A 17,704-nucleotide genomic window follows, 5' to 3' on the forward strand; every position below is an offset into this window, starting at 1 on the left:
CTGGTGGAGGAGAACATGATGCCAAGATGCATGAAAACCGTATAAACCAGGGTTATTCCACCAAATATTGATCGATTTTTAAACTCTTAAAACTTTATGAATATGAACTTGTTTTCTTTGCATTATTTGACAGCTGAAAGCTCTGCATCTTTTTTTTGTTATTTCAGCCATTTCTCATTTTCTGTAAATAAATGCTCTAAATGACAATATTTTTATTTGGAATTTAGGAGCAATGTTGTTTGTAGTTTATAGAATAAAACAACAATGTTCATTTTACTCAAACATAAACCTATAAATAACAAAATCAGAGAAACCGATTCAGAAACTGCTGAACTGCTCTCTTCATTATCCTCTCTTATGTTAATTTTTGCAACTTGAGATGTCTGTGTAGGGTATTTACTGTAATTGTTATCTAATCACATTGTTAATACTGTCCTCTGGAGTCTTCCTGGCAGAAGTGATTCATTGATTTTTTTCAGTTGCTTTTGAACACTTAGTATAAAAACCAGACCAATGTCCACCAAAGTCCACAAATTCTTTTAAAGACCAGTTTACATACTTTGTGTTTAACTGTTTTGCTGCCATCAACAGGAAGATCAAACATAACAGTGAGGTCAGTCTGTCCGCTCGCTTGATAAACATGGACGTTGGTTTCAGGCCCTGAAGTGAACCATGAACTTGTGAACTTGTGTGTAGAAACAGCAACTCAATCTCTAACCATGACTCAGCAGCTGAAGAACAACATGTGGAACATATCTAGACCAAGCTGGTTTGACCAATCATGACTGTGCACTTTCAGAGACAAGGAATCTCACTTGCTGAGTCTTCATTTATTTTTTTTTATGTTTTTTCCTCCTCTCTTTGGCCTCTACGCAAATCAAATACAAACATTGTGTTCCAAACAGAGCAGACTGCAGCTGTCCAACATGACTGTGTTTAAAACAGCGCAAACATGTTTTTACTACGTCATTACTTCACTAGCTAAGCTTATTTATTGCCTAATATATTTCTAAATCTGACAAATAGGACAAACCAAAAAAATTAGAAACACTTAAAACAGAGTTATATATCAGTACAATGAGATAAACACCTTTAAAAATGGAATAATCCATCAATAGACATCATTCGGACCAAATTAAGTTTTTTTTTTACCTTTAAAATGTTCCACAAATCTCACTAGCAGTCAAATAGTTCTAAACTCAACTTTGATGCACCAACTAAAAACAGAATTCTATTGGTAATCTGCTTCTAAACATATAAACCAGTGGTAGACACCTTGAGCACCAAGTCATCTAGATGGAATAGGCTGTTCCCTGTTTCAGCTGCATATATGCCCATTGTATTGAATGTATTTTAGTACAATGTAAATATATTAAAGAAGCTTAGATGGACGTTTGAAAAACTCTACTTCTCTTGAGTCTCTGCACAGATCATCTTCATACTAGGCTACATACATCTCTGGAAAAAAAAGTAAAGATCACTTCAGTTTCTGAAACAGTTTATGTGATTTTGCTATTTATAGGTATATGTTTGAGCATTTGCAGAAAATGAGAAAAAAAGATGTAGAGCTTTCAGACCTCAAATAATGCAATAAAAAACAAGTTCATATTCATAAAGTTCAGAAATCTATATTTGGTGGAAGAACCTGTTTTTTAATCAAAGTTTTCATGCATCTTGGCATCATGTTCTCCTCCACCAGTCTTACACACTGCTTTTGGATAACTTTAACGTGAGCAGGTGTGATGGATTACAGTATAAACCAATAGGGAGTCGGAATGGTGTATGTTTATACTTCTCTACATCCAGTCACAATCAGATTTACTCTATCTGGATGGAGAGATTTATCTGGATAGGAGTTTTATTGAACGATGAGAAGCCGGAATGAAAACCAGCTGAAATGAAATAGGAGTAACGAGGCTGTTTTTAAAATGTAAGGAGTACAAAGTTCAGATAATTGTGTGAAAATGCAAACATAATCACTCTAGTAAAGTATAAATAACCTACATTTTTACTAAGGTAAATAAGGTAACTTAAAGGTCACCTTCCGTCGTTTTTTCTTTCATTTTAAAATGTCTAGTTGTGGTCTCTAGTATGAATGAATGACATGTGAGCCGTTTTTGTAAAAAAAAAAGTGCTCAGGTGTCTCTGTATAGCTCTTTTTTAATGGACTGTTTTAGGGGTGTGTCCAAAATGACCGGATTCCAGCTTTGCTCATGAATATTCATACATGCAAACAGCATGCAAATATCTCTCCTCTGATTGGCTAGGAGCACTGCGACGCCCCTCCACCGCTCTGCCGCTCACTGCCTCCCACCTCCTAACTGATGAGCGGTGATGTTGCGTCGCTTCAGCTCCGCCTCTGGGAGTTTCTCGAGCCAAGGTGGGCTGGTCTGTGAGTTTCTGCCTACGTAGGCAGAAAGATAATTCAAAATTCACCCGTTTTTCGGAGGGGGGGAGGGGGGATTTCTTTGCTTAGCTCCTGCAGACAATGGGGGCTGCAAAACAGTTTAATGTGCAGGTGTACACATTCAACTCGGAGAGACCTACTGTATTCCACAAAAAACAAGAAAAATCGGATTTTCGCGGAAGGTGACCTTTAAGTATTTGTACAGCCAAAAAGGTGATCTGAGTTCCTTTTCCTGCTCTTTAATCTACTCCTAATAATCAAAAGCTGATGGCATGTTCCCAACTAACAAAAAGGGACTCAAAGGGCATCCGATCCAGAAAATCACCCACATCATATACTAATAATGACACAGTAAAGAGAAATTAAATGATTATGATATCTGTGAAGCAGGATATGAAGTGTACAGCTTGTTCCTACTACGTTAGAGTTAACAGGCTAATCCTAAAACTGAAAGTAGCATTTAGGAAATAGCTAAGACTGTGTGTTTATCATCAGTTAAGAAGGTCAGAAGAGGAAGGAAAAGCGTGGGCTTTATTTCAGGACTGATTGCACAAGACTGATCCAGTGCCCAGTCAGACTACACTGTCAGCAACACAACACAGACCAGCAAATCCCAGCATTATATGTTACATTTCAAACACTGACCACTAGCAATGTTAGTTGTGAATTAGACCTGAACTTCATTCTTCCTGCAGAACTGCTTTAACGCATCTCAAAAACTTAAAATACCTTAAAAAAGTTACTTTATTTCAGTAATTCAGTTAAAAATGTGGAACTCATATATTATATAGATATATTAAACACACAGAGTGATCTATTTTAAGCGTTTATTTCTTTTATTATTGATGATTATGGCTCACCCCTAATTAGTGTACTAGATCAAACCAATTGGTACTTTTGGCAGTGTGGGCAGTGTGCCAAGTCCTGCTAGAGAATGAAATCTGCATCTCCATAAAAGTTGTCAGCAGAGGGAAGCATGAAGTGCTGTAAGATCTCCAAACCATCACTGATCATCAGTACATTTTACATTTCATTTGGAAATCAAGGGACCAGAGACAAGGGACAAGAAAGGCCTTCAAAAATATGAGCATTTAGAAACAAGAAAAGTACTTGTTGTTCTTTATTTCAGGAGCTACCAGTTAAAACTAGCATGGACATGAGTTGTGTTCAAGAAAAGTAAATAAAAGTAAATCAAATTTTAAGTTTACACTTCACACTAAAAGATAAATCAGTACACCATAAAATACATAATTTCAGAGTCATTGAAAAACACAGTGGGGAAAAATGTTTATATGGATGATTAGCATAAAAACCTGTTTTTGGAGGATTCCTTTTCCCTCCATCCAAAATCTTTCTTGCACAAACTTTCCTTTAAAAAAGGCTTTAAACCCTAAACCATATATATTTTTTTAATTGTTTGCTGAGATGTGTTTCTTTAAGTAATAAAACATACAAGTCCTGCTTTATTATTTTTTTATAAACCATTCCTAACCATAAAAACATGCTTTTATTGTTGTAATTTCTGCCTCTGCAGCGCCCTTTCTGGTTCAACTCAGCCAATCAGTTTTCCTTCCTGCCACACCCCTAAACCCATACAACACCCAGTGCCCCGTCCAAATGACTCCTCCCATTTTTTGGCATTTTTTCTTTTTTGAGATGAGGGTGGATCACAACACTTCTAGGCATACTAAGTATAAAGTAAATCTTAGCTAAATCAAGATTATCATTTAGTACTTTTAATATCATTTAAATTATTAATAATTCTCGAATCGTTTATTGATATAGTGTAGTTTTTCAGCTGAGTGGGCTCGGTTGGCTACAGAATTCGACCAGTTGACTTATTTTGCTCTGTAGGAGCATACAGCGAGTGGATCATTGTTTGTTTCATCTAGATAAAGCCCTGGATTAAGACTAATAGACCAGGGAAGGTCTGATGTATAGCTGATTATACAAATCTGAGACATGCTGTCAGCATCATAGAAGTAGATATTCTTTCTCTCACAGTCCACGTAGAGTCCGATCTTCCTGGGCTTTCCTTTGACATTAGCTTTGAACTCATGTCTATCATAACTGAGGGTATATCCTTTTCCATCTCGAAGATGAAGATGGACCCCTGAATCTTTCTCCGCTTTTACTCCTACGCTCCAGTCTAACTTCTTCCCAACTTCCACCTCCCAGTAGTGCTGTCCATTTCTGAAGGACTCTGTGGAGACGACGCCTGGACTGTAGTCCGCGAAGAAGACAGACTTTCTCTTGGTGTGCCAAACATGTGCACCTCCAGGTGCAATCCTTAGGTAAGAGTCTACAGGTTCCTTTAAGGTAAAAGTCTCAGGAACTGGAAAATAAATAATGGACAGTTAGAATAATTAAAAGTTAGAATGGTTGGAAATTGGCAATGACACAACTGATCTAAAAAACATCTATTTTAAAAACACCAGAAGTGGAAAAAGTACAGAAAAAGTAAAAGTAAAAGTACCCATCTAAAATCTACTCGAATAAAAGTAAAAAAGTACTCAATTTAAAATGTACTTTGAGTAAAAGTTACATAGTGATGTAAAAAAGTACAACAAATCATACATTAAATTGTTTTAAATGAACAAGTATTTCACATAATAATTTGGACCTTTCAGGCAGTATCCGTGCGCCGGCGCATCCGCACCAATTATTTTTATTTTTTTAATTCAGACAATTGTTTTTTTTTCCCAGCATTTTATTTTTTACTCAGTAATGGGGATTTCAATGTAGCAAAATAGATTACTTGTCAAAATGTACTTGAGTAAAAGTAAAATTACCTATTTAAAAAACTACTTTAAAAATGACAAATTAATCATAAAATCTACTTGATTGCAGTTACTTGAGTAAATGTAATTCATTACTTTCCACCTCTGAAAAAACTGACTGTGAATTAAATTTAGGAAGGTATTTACTGCACCTGGTTTGATTGAATTCAGCATCTCTTTCCAAACAAAAAACTGCAAGTGAGTTTCTGGAGGGCCAAGAAACAATGAATGAGGGATCACAGTTAGACCTGTTAGTCTTGAACTGTACCTGCAACATAAAAAACAAATAAGATACTTAACCTCCAGAATTTGTCAGCAAAATACAGAAATCTATTAAATATTTATATCATTTTTATATGTTAAGTTTTAAGCCTGTTATGGACATGTTAACTAAATAAAAACCGTATTTTTCTCACTACAAGGGCGTATGAATTCTATCAGTCAGGTATTAAGGAGCAGTGAAGCTCCTTTGAGTTATACAGGAGTTTCAGTTTAGTTCTCCAGCAGTATTAGCATTAGCTACTAAACGCGCTAAGCTCTAGCTTTTTGGCCGTCCAGAAGTGAGTATTGTCACTCTGTAGCCTGCTGCTAACCCTGGCTAGCACCGCTAGCTTATATCGCCCTGGCTCACCGAAACACCCAGGGTTCCTCAGTGTAGCTAATGCTTAGAGTTCCTCAGTGTACCAGTGTCAGGTGGCATTAGCGGCTAACTGCTAGTGGTTAGCCGCTAATGCTAATGCTTAGGGTTCCTCAGTGTACCACTGTCGGGTGGCATTAGCCGCTAACAGCTAGCGGTTAGCCGCTAATGCTAATGCTGCAGTTTTAGTTGAAGCTGGAAATCTAAGCTTACTGTAAATAAACAGAAGTCGTTTACTCATCCAAATAAACAGTTTTCAGGAGAGAAATCTGTGTAGATTAACATCCAGCGCTCATTTAACTCGTCTGACACGTATAATTAGATTTTTTAATAGTTATTAGTGTCGCATAAAATGAGCCTTATAATCCGGTGCGCCTTATAGTGCGAAAAATACAGTAAATAAATAAAATAAAGGGCTAAAATAAGATTTTTTCATTGCTAGAAATTACTTGTTTTTTTGTCCTGAGCTGTCTTTCTGTTTCATCCTCTGCGTAGCAGAAAGTCCCTTTTCATTCCACCACTGGGAAAAGAAAAATGGTTAAATTAAATGTTAATGTAGTACCATCAGAATGCATATATTTATATATTTATTTATTTAAATATTATATATTGCCAGTATAATATTTATTTATACAATAACTGAACTTTCAGGTTCCAATCTGCTAGATATACTGTAGACTGCTTCTACAAACATTAGTGCAAGAATGGGTCTCTCTTAGGAACTCAGTGAACTCCAGCACTGTGGTACTGTGATTGGATCCAGCACCTGTGCAACATTTTTTACTACTCACTACGAAGTATTCCACAGCCAACAGTCAGTGAAACACACTACTAAACCTTGTGGAAAGCTCTCCCAAAAATTTGAAGCTGTTATAGCTGCGAGGAGTGGACCAACACCATATTAAATGTTATGGATTAAGAATAGGATGTTTTTTTTCTTTTTGCAATATACTGTATATTGTATACCATATACAATAATGGTATATTGTTTATGTACGCACTGTAGCATAGTATTTACGCTAATGTAAATGCCACAATGTGCGAAGAGGCGAACAATTGATAAAAGCATAACATGGAGTTACCTGTAAGAACTGATCAGGTTGAGGGATCTGTAGTGCAGACTGAAAAATAGTCTCAGTCTCTTTTCCTTCCATTAATCTTTCAGTCATCACAGACGAGTTCTTGCACATGGATTCGACAGCTTTTTTCTCGTCACTCTTTAGTTGCTTCTTTATCTCCTCTTCCTTTTTTCTCAGGAACTGGTGCAGCTCTTCAAACTGAGCAGAAATCTGGTCTGATAGATTTTTGGATCTAATCTAAGGTAATAAAAAAGGAAATTATACATATTTAGATTGATTCGTTTTTAAAAAGGCGTTGAAACACATTTTGGCTCCTTTGAGACAAGGTCCCTAACCAGACTAATGGAATGGTCATACCTTGGTTTTTGTGATCTCAGCTGTCTGTTTTTGGGACATGTCACACAGTTGTATGTTCTCTTTAGCCAGGAAGCCTATGGCACCCTTCAGTTCTGCCTATAGAACCAAAAGAGGGCAGTACAAACTCATGGAAATTTTTATACAGTGACATAATAAAAGCAAACTAAATGAAAAAAGCATAAATTCAGATGCAAAATTAAAAAAATGAATGAAATGAAAATTTAATGAAAAAATAAAATCTTTCAGGATTTAGTGCCTCTTTAAGTTTTTTAATTTGCTGTTGAATTTCGACATGTATAAAAAATGTTGTGATTGCATTCAAACACTTAGACAAGACTTAGAGGAATGTGCAGCTCATATCACATGACCCACGAAAGATGAGTTAATGCAATATGTACATTAATGCTCATATTTTACAATCATATTTTTTATAGGACTACCATCAAATAATATAAATTAGTAATTATAATTAATGTGTCACAACTGGCATTGAAGACACTTCTATTCCTCCTGCACTTGTGTCAATCAGTGATCTCCCAGCTCTGGACTTCATTGCCCAGAATGCACCACACACTTACATCACACAGCACATGACTGATTACTTAACCCTCTCTAGAGCGCAATCACCGGAATATTGATTTCCCCTGTTTATCTCACTATATATACCCCTGTACTCTACTCAGACACCACTGAGTATTAATTCTGGTTCCGTGCAAAATTACATACTGTATATAAGTATATAGTTCATTTTATCTGCTCTTGTCTCATGCTTGCCAGTCCCTGAATTAATTTTTGTTTTTAGATGATGAATCAATGTTGATATCCCAACATTGTTTTAGTTTAAAAACAATTAAACAAACTATAGATTACAACCATTATCATTTTAAACTCTTTGCAAACTCTTTGCAAAGTTTTTCTTTTTTTTTAAGACAATCTTTATGGCAAAGATAATTTAATACCATTCAATATCTTCAAACGTCTTTTATTTTTTTTGTGTTTAAAATCTGACGTTTTGCATTTTTTGTATGATTTTTTTAAGTGTGAAACTACAAATCTCATTATTTAAATCAGGCTTTAACAATGAATGTTGGTCATGCACCAATTTGGCTTGTTTAAAAAAAAATACCTTGACTATCTGTGCCGCCTCCTTCACAGGCTTGAACTGATGCCCCCGGTGCTTCTCTCCATCTCGACACACCACACACGCCAGCTTCTGATCCGTTTCACAGAAGAGCTTCAGCTTCTCCTCGTGATCAGCACAAGTCAGAGGGGTCGTCAGAGCTGGAGCTGGAGCTGAAGCTGGAGTTTCTGTAGGTGAAGTCGGGGAGGAGGAGGACGAGAGGTGTCTCCGTACAGCTCCAGTCATGTTCTTCAGCAGACGGCTGGGACGCAGATCTTTCTCAGTGAAGGGCTTCCTGCACTCGGGGCAGGAGCTCTGGTTGGGGTTGGCCTGCATGTGTCCTGTGATGCACTGGCGGCAGTACGAATGATCACAGGACAGACTGACCGGATCAGTGAAGTCACTCAGACACAGAGGGCACTCGATATGGCAGGACAGCTGGAAGGCCATCGTAGAAGAACGGTGAGGATAAAGTGCAGTAAAGTAAAACTGCTGCTGTCTCAGAAATGTTCTCAGTTACATAACGAAGATGCTTTCGATTTTTCTAGTCGTAGGTTCAGGCACCACCCAACCTACAAACAGGTTCTGCAGCCTATTGATCAAACCACGAACAAATGTAACCTGCAAAAAAGCTTGCAATGGCTTACACACAGAAACTGAAAAGCCATGACCTTCTACCGACCTTCTACCACATTCTACAAAATCACAATCACCTTTTATAGGCTTTATAAATAGTGTATAAAAAAGGGGTTATCTATTAATTAATTTATTTTATTAATTCGTTTATAAATACTTCGAAAACCATTAAGCGGTCTAAAGTGCTGTAACAATGATCAGAAGATTGCTGGTTTGAAATCTGTTCATGCAGCATGCCAACAGCTGCCGGAGCCCCGAGAGAGCACAGTTTCGAGAAAAAAAAAAAAGCAAAAACTTCTGGAAATATAGTGAAGCTGGAATTGGAGTGAAAATGTGGGCCAGTCAGTTTATATAAAATGTGTTGTGTAACACTGATCTAGAAAGAACTGGTGCTTCATTATGCCAGGCATGAACTATTGGAAATACCAGTCAGGTTAGATTTTTTCACTATTGACGTTTCAGTATTGTCCTTTTATACAGCTGTAGAAAGGCCATGTCTTGTTACATACAATGTCAGTAATTTAGTTTAACAAATAAGGCTTCTACTCTGTATATGCCTTGTAAGCACAAAAAATATATAACATCTAATTACCCTCTAAATTAGATTTATTTCTAATTTTCTCGCATAGTTAGTTAAAATGTTGTAATGATGCCAATTAATAAATAGGCGAAGCAATCTGCTGTAAGTACTGTTAATTAATGAACTAATTAATGAGTATTATATAAAGTAAGAGTAAAAACAAGAGTGAGAAATATTCAAGTAAAGCACAAAAGTACTTATAAATCTCTACTTAGTATAGTATAGTATAGTAACAAAGTATTTAGACTTGATTTCTTGCCACTAATGATCTATAATGGATCTATTTAATCAGGCCTTCATCATATGTATCATATCTCCAGTGTAGCATTTCCTTTGATCCATGGTCTCGTATGATCTCTAGTGTTTTGTCTGTAGTTCTCTATTGTTTGTGTAAACTGTATGTATACAGCTGTGCTAAACGTTCTGTTTTCCTGACCCCTGCCATGCCGTCCAGCTAACACCCATATAAACACGTTTCACGCCTGTATCCTGTCTCCATCTAATATTAGAGAAAAGAATGACGTGGAAAATGTGAGACAGGAAACATCAGCAGACCACACCTATAGAGATACGTGAGGCTGATAGGACACAGCCTGTAAAGTCGTTTTCTGACTTTATCTATGATTATTAAGCTTTCATCCCTGTAGCCAATAGTATCTGGAAAGATTTGAATTAGAGGCTATTATTTTAGCATTACATACAGAGTGATCTATTTTAAGGGTTTATTTATTTTATTATTGATGACTGATTATGGATTACAGCCAATGAAAACCCAAAAATCAGTGTCTCAGAAAATTAGAATATAATATAAGACCAACTGGTACTTTTGACCATGTGGGCAGTGTGCCAAATCCTGCTGGAAAATGAATGACTTGATAATAAAACACAGTGGATGAACACCAGCAGATATCAGACATGTCTCTCCAAACCATCACTGATTGGTGGAAACTTCACACTAGACCTCGAACAGTTTGGACTGTGTGTCTCTCCACTCTTCCTCCAGACTCTGATCCCTTAATTGACTTTAATGTAAAATTTACTGATGATCAGTGATGGTTTGGAGAGTCATGTCTGTCATCTGCTGGTGTTGATCCACTGTGTTTTATTATCAAGTCTAAAGTCAGTGCAGTTCTGTTTTCCCACAAATTCTTACAGCACTTCATATCTTACAGCTTCCCTCTGCTGCTGACAACTTTTATAGAGATGCAGATTTCATTTTCCAGCAGGACTTGGCACACTGCCCACACTGCCAAAAGTACCAATTGATCTTATATAATATTCTACTTTTCTGAGATACTGATTTTTGTGGTTTTCATTGGCTGTAAGCCATAATCAATCATCATCAATAAATAAATAATAAATAAACACTTAAAATAGATCACTACGTGTTTAATACATCTATATAATATATGAGTGTCACATTTTTAACTGAATTACTGAAAGAATTTGGGTGATTTTAAGCACTTCCATATATTTACAGTGTGCTTAAATTTCTAGTGTTTGTCCAAAAAGTGAGCAAAATGAACAGGTTTGCCTTTAAAAGGTTAATGTGTCAACTAGCTCCGCCCTTATTCAGAAAAAAAAAAACACTGATTGGTCCTGATTTCTAGCTACAACATAATGGGAATTTTCAAAATGCACAAAAAATGTTGGATGGAAAACTCACAAACAGACATAAATCAGAGAATCAAATAACTTTACATCATTTTCTCAATTTATTTTACTATGTACAAATGTGACATCTCAGCATTGGTTTTTTTTTCTAAATCACATCTACATAATGCTTAAATAAGTGCAGACAAACCCTTGAAATCAAAGTGTGACTCAGTTAGAACTACACACTACACACGGCTCTTATGATCTCGACTGCAGCACTCAAATAACTGTAGTTCATAAATCCCAATGAGATAAACCAGAGTAGTGTTAGATTTGGGGATGGTCAGTGCCCCCCAAGCCACCCCCCACCTCCAGTGCCAGCCACTCCCCACCCCCAGGCTTCATCATTACTCACAACAAGTATTACAAACACAAAATAATTAATTTCTTAACAGTTTTTGTATAATAAAAGTTTGTGAGGACTTTCTTCACAGAGGCGTTCTCCTCCCTGAACTAGAAAAACACAAAAAATTTGTTTAGTTCACAATTTAATCTTCTGTTCTGCACATTTATAGAACAAAATAAGCTAAATAACTCAAATAAAAATGCTCACCTTTCCTCATGGCTTTCATCATCTCCTTCACCACTCTGGAGACGTGAAGTCCAGTATCAAAAGAGCCACGGAACAGAGTCTCACTGTTCACTTTGAGGTCTTTCATCAGTGATCTGCACCAGGGGTAAAAAAGGATATACAAGTATAAGTGTTTTTCATAATTATAAGGTATAATTTTATTATTTATTTAAAATAGTGATCTATTTTAAGCATTCATTTCTTTTTACTGAAAACCCAAATACCAGTGTCTCAGAAAATTAGAACATGGTACAACACCAACTGGTGCTTTTGGCAGTGTGCCAAGTCCTGCTGGAAAATGAAATCCGCATATATAGTAGTTCATTTTTTTTATTAATTTATTTTCCCAGAAAATATATATACATTTTCCTTTTAACATAATTTCCTGCCACATATACAATGATAATGATTATATATTTAATAGAGCATAAAAATGCATGACACATTAATCTTGAAGAGCAAAGAAAAACATTTAGTAATTATAATCAAAATAAAAAAAAATGTTTCAGAATTATAAATAAATGAAATATAAATATTATAAAAGTAGGGATGCACCGCTGTGGGAGCCAAAGCAGATAAACACATTTATTATTATTATTATTATTATTATTATTATTATTATTTATTAACTTACAGAAACCTTGGTATAACTTTTTAACTTTAAAACTAATTGTTTAAAATCACTTTTTAGTATTTTTTAGTCCTTTTCCAGTGTAAAATAAATACAGTAAATATCAATTTAAAATATTGTCCATATCGAACAATGATTATTAAAACAGCAATTATTGTCCAATGGCGATACAATAATTCAGATATTATCGTGCATCCATAAATAAAACCATGATTATGCCTTAATATATTGTAGAATATAATAATATAATTATTGTGACAGGCCCTATATATATTATATATAACTTTAATTCTCTATGGAAAAACTCACTTTAGAGGAGATCTGGCAGCACCATTGTGTTCTTGTTCCACTTGTGTAATTATACGATTTCCATTTTCACACCACCACTAAATAACAAAAATGGAATAATTAAAATAAATAAATTACATTTTTACATGTGAAACTATAATATAATATGTACAAGGCTGTAAAAATAACTAAGAACAAAACTTTACCTGTAGAAACTGATCAGGCTGATCAGCCTCCAAGGCAGAGGTCAGAATTACTTCATTATCCACCCCGTTACTCAGCAGCTTTTCCATCCTAGTTAAGTTCTGATTCATTTGCCTCAGAGCATGTTCAGTTTCATTTTCAAGCCTTTTTTTCTCCTCATATTCCCTTTTTCTCAGGAAATCATGCATCTCTTCAAACTGTGCTGTGATCAGAGCTGACAAGGCGCTAGACCGATCCTAATCAAAAGTAGAAAAAGAGGATATTTTAAACTGAGAAACTGAAAAGCCTATTCATTTTCTGAATTAGTTTCTTTGATTTTGCTATTTATAGGTTAATGTATTAAAATGAAATAAAATGAAATGAACATTCTTGTTTTATTCTATAAACTACAGACAACATTTCTCCCAAATTCCAAATAAAAATATTGTCAATTAGAGCATTTATTTTCAGAAAATGAGAAATGGCTGAAATAACAAATAAAGTTGCAGAGCTTTCAGACCTCAAATAATGCAAAGAAAACAAACAAGTTCATATTCAAAAAGTTTTAAGAGTTCAGAAATCAATATTTGGTAGAATAACCCTGGTTTTAAAGCCGTTTAACATGTTTGTTGCACCTAAACTTGGCAAAAGGGGAGGTTTAACCTTAAATTAGATTGAATCTTACCTTAATCTTACTGATTTCAGATAACTGACTCTGGATCAGATGGTCCACCTTTTCGTTGTCTTTTGACAGCTGTTCTTTAGCTGCTTTAACCTGATCCTGTAAAACAAAGAATCACCAGTTTAAAGAGCGCCATCTGATGTACCTACCCAGAGAGAGCAAGGCCAACTGTGCTCTCTCAGGGCTCTGGTAGCTGAAGGCAAGCTGCATGACCGGGATTTAAACCAGCAATCTCCTTATCATAGTGGCAGTGCTTATATATGACTGCTTTTTCCTTTTACTTTCATTTCAGGTTTAACAAAGAACAAAAGGTTTTCACCAATTAAAGTACTGTTTACAGATTACAGATTTTATTCTTCCCAAAGGTCTACAGAATTGCGTCCATTTAACACATACTGAGGCCTGTTGTTAAAAAAAATAGACATTTATCACCCAATGAAAGAGCAGCTTAGCCCCGCCCACTGCATAGGGATGATTTATGGAATAAAAATAACAATGTTTAACAAATTATTATGATATATTGGTGTCAACAAATGATAAGTTTATATAATTAACAGTGCTGATTATTAAACAATTTGCAATTTGTAGCAGCAAACCACAGAAATGCAGTTAATGCACTTTCTCCAAAAGAGCCCAAACACAACAGATTACATATTTAATCTGTACTTTCCACATTTAAACATCTTCTGTTATATTTAATCATAGGTTCAGCTGTTTTTTCTTTTATTCAAAATCAATTTAAATTCATGGCAGAAACAATTGTTGTCTAGTCGACCAATTAAAAGCATAAGTTGATGAAAAGAATCATTATTTGCCACCATAATAAAAACGTTTCTGACCTGTTTAACGCTGGCTGCGTCGCTCGCTGTGATGAACGAGTGACACCGGTGCTGCAGAGAGTCTCTACAGATCAGGCAGATGAGGGTCTGGTCCGTCTCACAGAAGAGCTTGAGCTTCTCCTCATGTTCAGGACACAGATTGCAGGAACAGTCCTGCTGCTGCTGCTTCTGCTGCTTCTGGTCTAAAGGCTGCTGAAGTCTGAGTTCTGAAAGGTGCTCCTTGACGCTCTCCACGATGTTCCTGACGGGTCTGTTATCTCGGAGGTCCTCCTGTCTGAAGGTGTTTCTGCAGTCTGGACATCGCGCCTCCCGGAATGGGTTCTTGTTTTTCTGAAGATGCTTTAAAATACACTGTCGACAAAACAGGTGCTCACAGGGGAGAATCACCGGGTCGGTGAATCCACCCAGGCAGACCGAGCACTGGATCTGCTGCTCTAAAGCTGTAGCCATCATGCTCCAGTTTTCTGTCTGGAGCTAGAAGACTTTCATCTGGCAGGAGGAAGAACATTTACAGCACATAATGAGTCTCAAAGTACACAGTTCAGCTGCAGTTACAGTTTATGGGATTATATAAATTACTGTAAAAGCATTTCAGTTTGGGGTGAGATTCTGAAACTGAAACAAAGAAAATAGAAGTTCTTCAAGTGGAGTCTAGGCCACTGTCTGGTCAAGAAAAAGGTCACATACTGTAATATTATGTTGGACCGCCTTTAGCTTTGACATCTGACATTGTTTCAATAAGCTTCTGCAATGTCACAAGATTTATTTCAATCCAGTGTTGCTTAATTATTCATTTTTTTTTACCAAGGCTCTTGCAGCAGCATTGATGATGGTAGAGTCTGACCACTGCTCAAAGCAGCTCTTCTCCATCCAGCACATCCCAAAGATTCTCAATGAGGTTAAGATCTGGACTCTGTGTGAAAATGATAAATGATGATCTCGTGCTCCCTGAGCCCTAAACTCTTTCACAATTCCAGACACAGGAATTCTGGCATTGTCATTTTGGAATATGTCCGTCTCATCAGGGAAGGAAAAAATTATCCATTGATGACGGAATAACCTGGTCTATATTCAGTATATTCAGGTAGTCAGCTGACCTCATTCTTTCAGCACATACTGTTGCTGAACCTAAACCTGCAGACCAACTGCAGCATCAACCATCCAACACATCATTTACTCACTTACATCCAGGTGGTGACTTTTTTTTTTTTTGAACAGGCAGTGAATAAAACAAAGACAAAAATGCACAAAGATGATATTTTAATAAAGACTTATAAATAGAAAGAAACAAATGTGAATAAAATGGAAGCTTGTTTTATCACCATTATTAATATTATTATTTTTATTATTTTTTTAACAAGCAGTAAAGCCACTCCACTGAATTAGAACGTTATAAGGGTGAGTTTTCAGTGAAGATTAAGGCTGGGTGCAGCAGTATTAGCATTAGCTGCTAATGTCAAGTCTAAAATCAGTGAAGTGTTTTCCCAGGAAATCTTACAGCACTTCATGCTTCCTTCTGCTGACAACTTTCATGGAGATGTGGATTTCATTTTCCAGCAGGACTTGGCACACTGCCCAAACTGCCAAAAGTACCAACTGGTCTTATATAATATTTTAATTTTCTGAGTCACTGATTTTTGGGATTTCATTTTGGGATTTCAACTCATAATCATCAACAATAAAACATCTGTGTGTAATACATCTATATAATATTTTTAATGATATTTATTTTTTTAGATGCACTAATACATTTATAAATACTACCATTTAAATATCAGGTTGGCCAGGTATGTTTGGAAAAAAAAACAAACACAGTAGGGTTTATAATTTAGATTTTCTGCTAATATATTTCAATATTATATAATTATAAATATAATTAATATTTGATAATCAAGCTGTTATCCATAGCTGACATTCAGTTTAATCAATATTAGAGAATAATTTCTACTTTTATTTATTTTATAAAAGCCACAACACAGCATGTCTCTCTCACCGACCTTCACCCCGCTGCTCCCACTGATCAGATCAGCATATGCAGGAGCAGCTCGACTCCAGCAGGTCTTACCTGTCCTCTCTGAAGCGCGGGGGAACATCCGCGTGCGCATGTACCTGCGCATCAACAGCCAGGTAACTTCAAGTAACTAACAGAGCCACGAGACTACTTCTTCTTCTTCTTCTTCTTCTTCTTCGTATTAATGGCGGATGGCGTACCAACTACAGGCGCATTACCGCCACCTACTGAGCCGTGGCGCGAAGGGAGACTTCAGGATAGTGAACATCATTTAAATTAGAAACAGAACAGATTAAATTAAATAACCCAATATTTTTCAAAAACACCAGAACTTGCTTATGAACTATCCCCATGCCCATCCCATAACAAAGCAACCCTTTCAAAGAAAAATCTTTATGGCCCTCCAACGTAATTGCCTCAAACAACTGCTGTCTCTGCTCAGAATATTTACAACAATGTAAGAGCACATGCTCAGGAGTCTCCCTATGTTCACAGAATCTGCACATGCCTGTGTCATGTTTTTTAATAAGATGTAAGGAAGAGTTCAACATAGTGTGCCCTATTCGCAGTCTAGCAATCACTACTTCAGCCCTCCGGCCGAGCCCTCCACCCGATACCGCTCCAGTGCTATGCTGAATGTTAAACAAATGTCTGCCCTTAAGACTTTGCTCCCAGTTTATCTGCCACAGGGCCCGAACGCGTTTTTTAATTAAAACTTTAACCTCTGCCTTACTCAGAGGGATGTCAATATCACACATCTGCCGCTGCAAACACTGCTCGGCCACCAAATCCACTATGTCGTTCCCCTCCACTCCAACGTGGGCTGGGACCCATAGAAAATTTACACAGATTCGCTGCATTTGGAGCCGGAACAATGTTTGAAACAATTCCAGTACTAAATCAGGTCTACAAGAAGAACTGCCGGTTTGAACACTCTGGAGAGCAGATAAAGAATCTGAGCAAATTACCAGACTCATAGGAGCCACGAGACTGGCTTCAGTAGAAGGTCATAATACTTAGCGTCCACGTGATTCACGAAGCATTGAGCTAGTAACTTCTTTCGTCTCACACCTGTGACCCCACCTACACACCTGTGACTCCACCCACACACATGTGACGCTATTTCTGTTCATTCTACAATAAAAATCTCTTTTTAACATAATAATCTGATGATCTTTGTGTCCCTCGTTTTAATAATGTAAAAAACTGAAATTCCTCTTGTGTTTTATATCTTTCACTGTTTTTAA

General features: G+C 36.4%; 1 protein-coding gene across 1 annotated transcript; it reads right to left on the bottom strand.

Moving 5' to 3' along the window:
* Positions 1-3,323: 3,323 nt before the first annotated feature.
* Positions 3,324-17,546, bottom strand: trim108 (tripartite motif containing 108). The gene is made up of 15 exons (XM_049480496.1): positions 17,426-17,546; positions 16,512-16,707; positions 14,447-14,935; positions 13,611-13,706; positions 12,949-13,182; positions 12,764-12,840; positions 11,806-11,918; positions 11,646-11,705; positions 10,157-10,253; positions 8,387-8,891; positions 7,261-7,356; positions 6,907-7,140; positions 6,274-6,344; positions 5,340-5,455; positions 3,324-4,742 (listed from the first exon to the last, which is right to left on the bottom strand). The coding sequence occupies exons 3-15, from the start codon at positions 14,897-14,899 to the stop codon at positions 4,246-4,248; spliced, it is 2,649 nt and encodes an 882-aa protein (XP_049336453.1). The 5' UTR covers positions 14,900-14,935; positions 16,512-16,707; positions 17,426-17,546; the 3' UTR covers positions 3,324-4,245.
* Between the last annotated feature and the right edge of the window lie 158 nt (positions 17,547-17,704).

The sequence above is a fragment of the Astyanax mexicanus genome, chromosome 6 (genome assembly GCF_023375975.1).
Source record: "Astyanax mexicanus isolate ESR-SI-001 chromosome 6, AstMex3_surface, whole genome shotgun sequence".
Lineage (NCBI taxonomy): Eukaryota > Metazoa > Chordata > Actinopteri > Characiformes > Acestrorhamphidae > Astyanax > Astyanax mexicanus.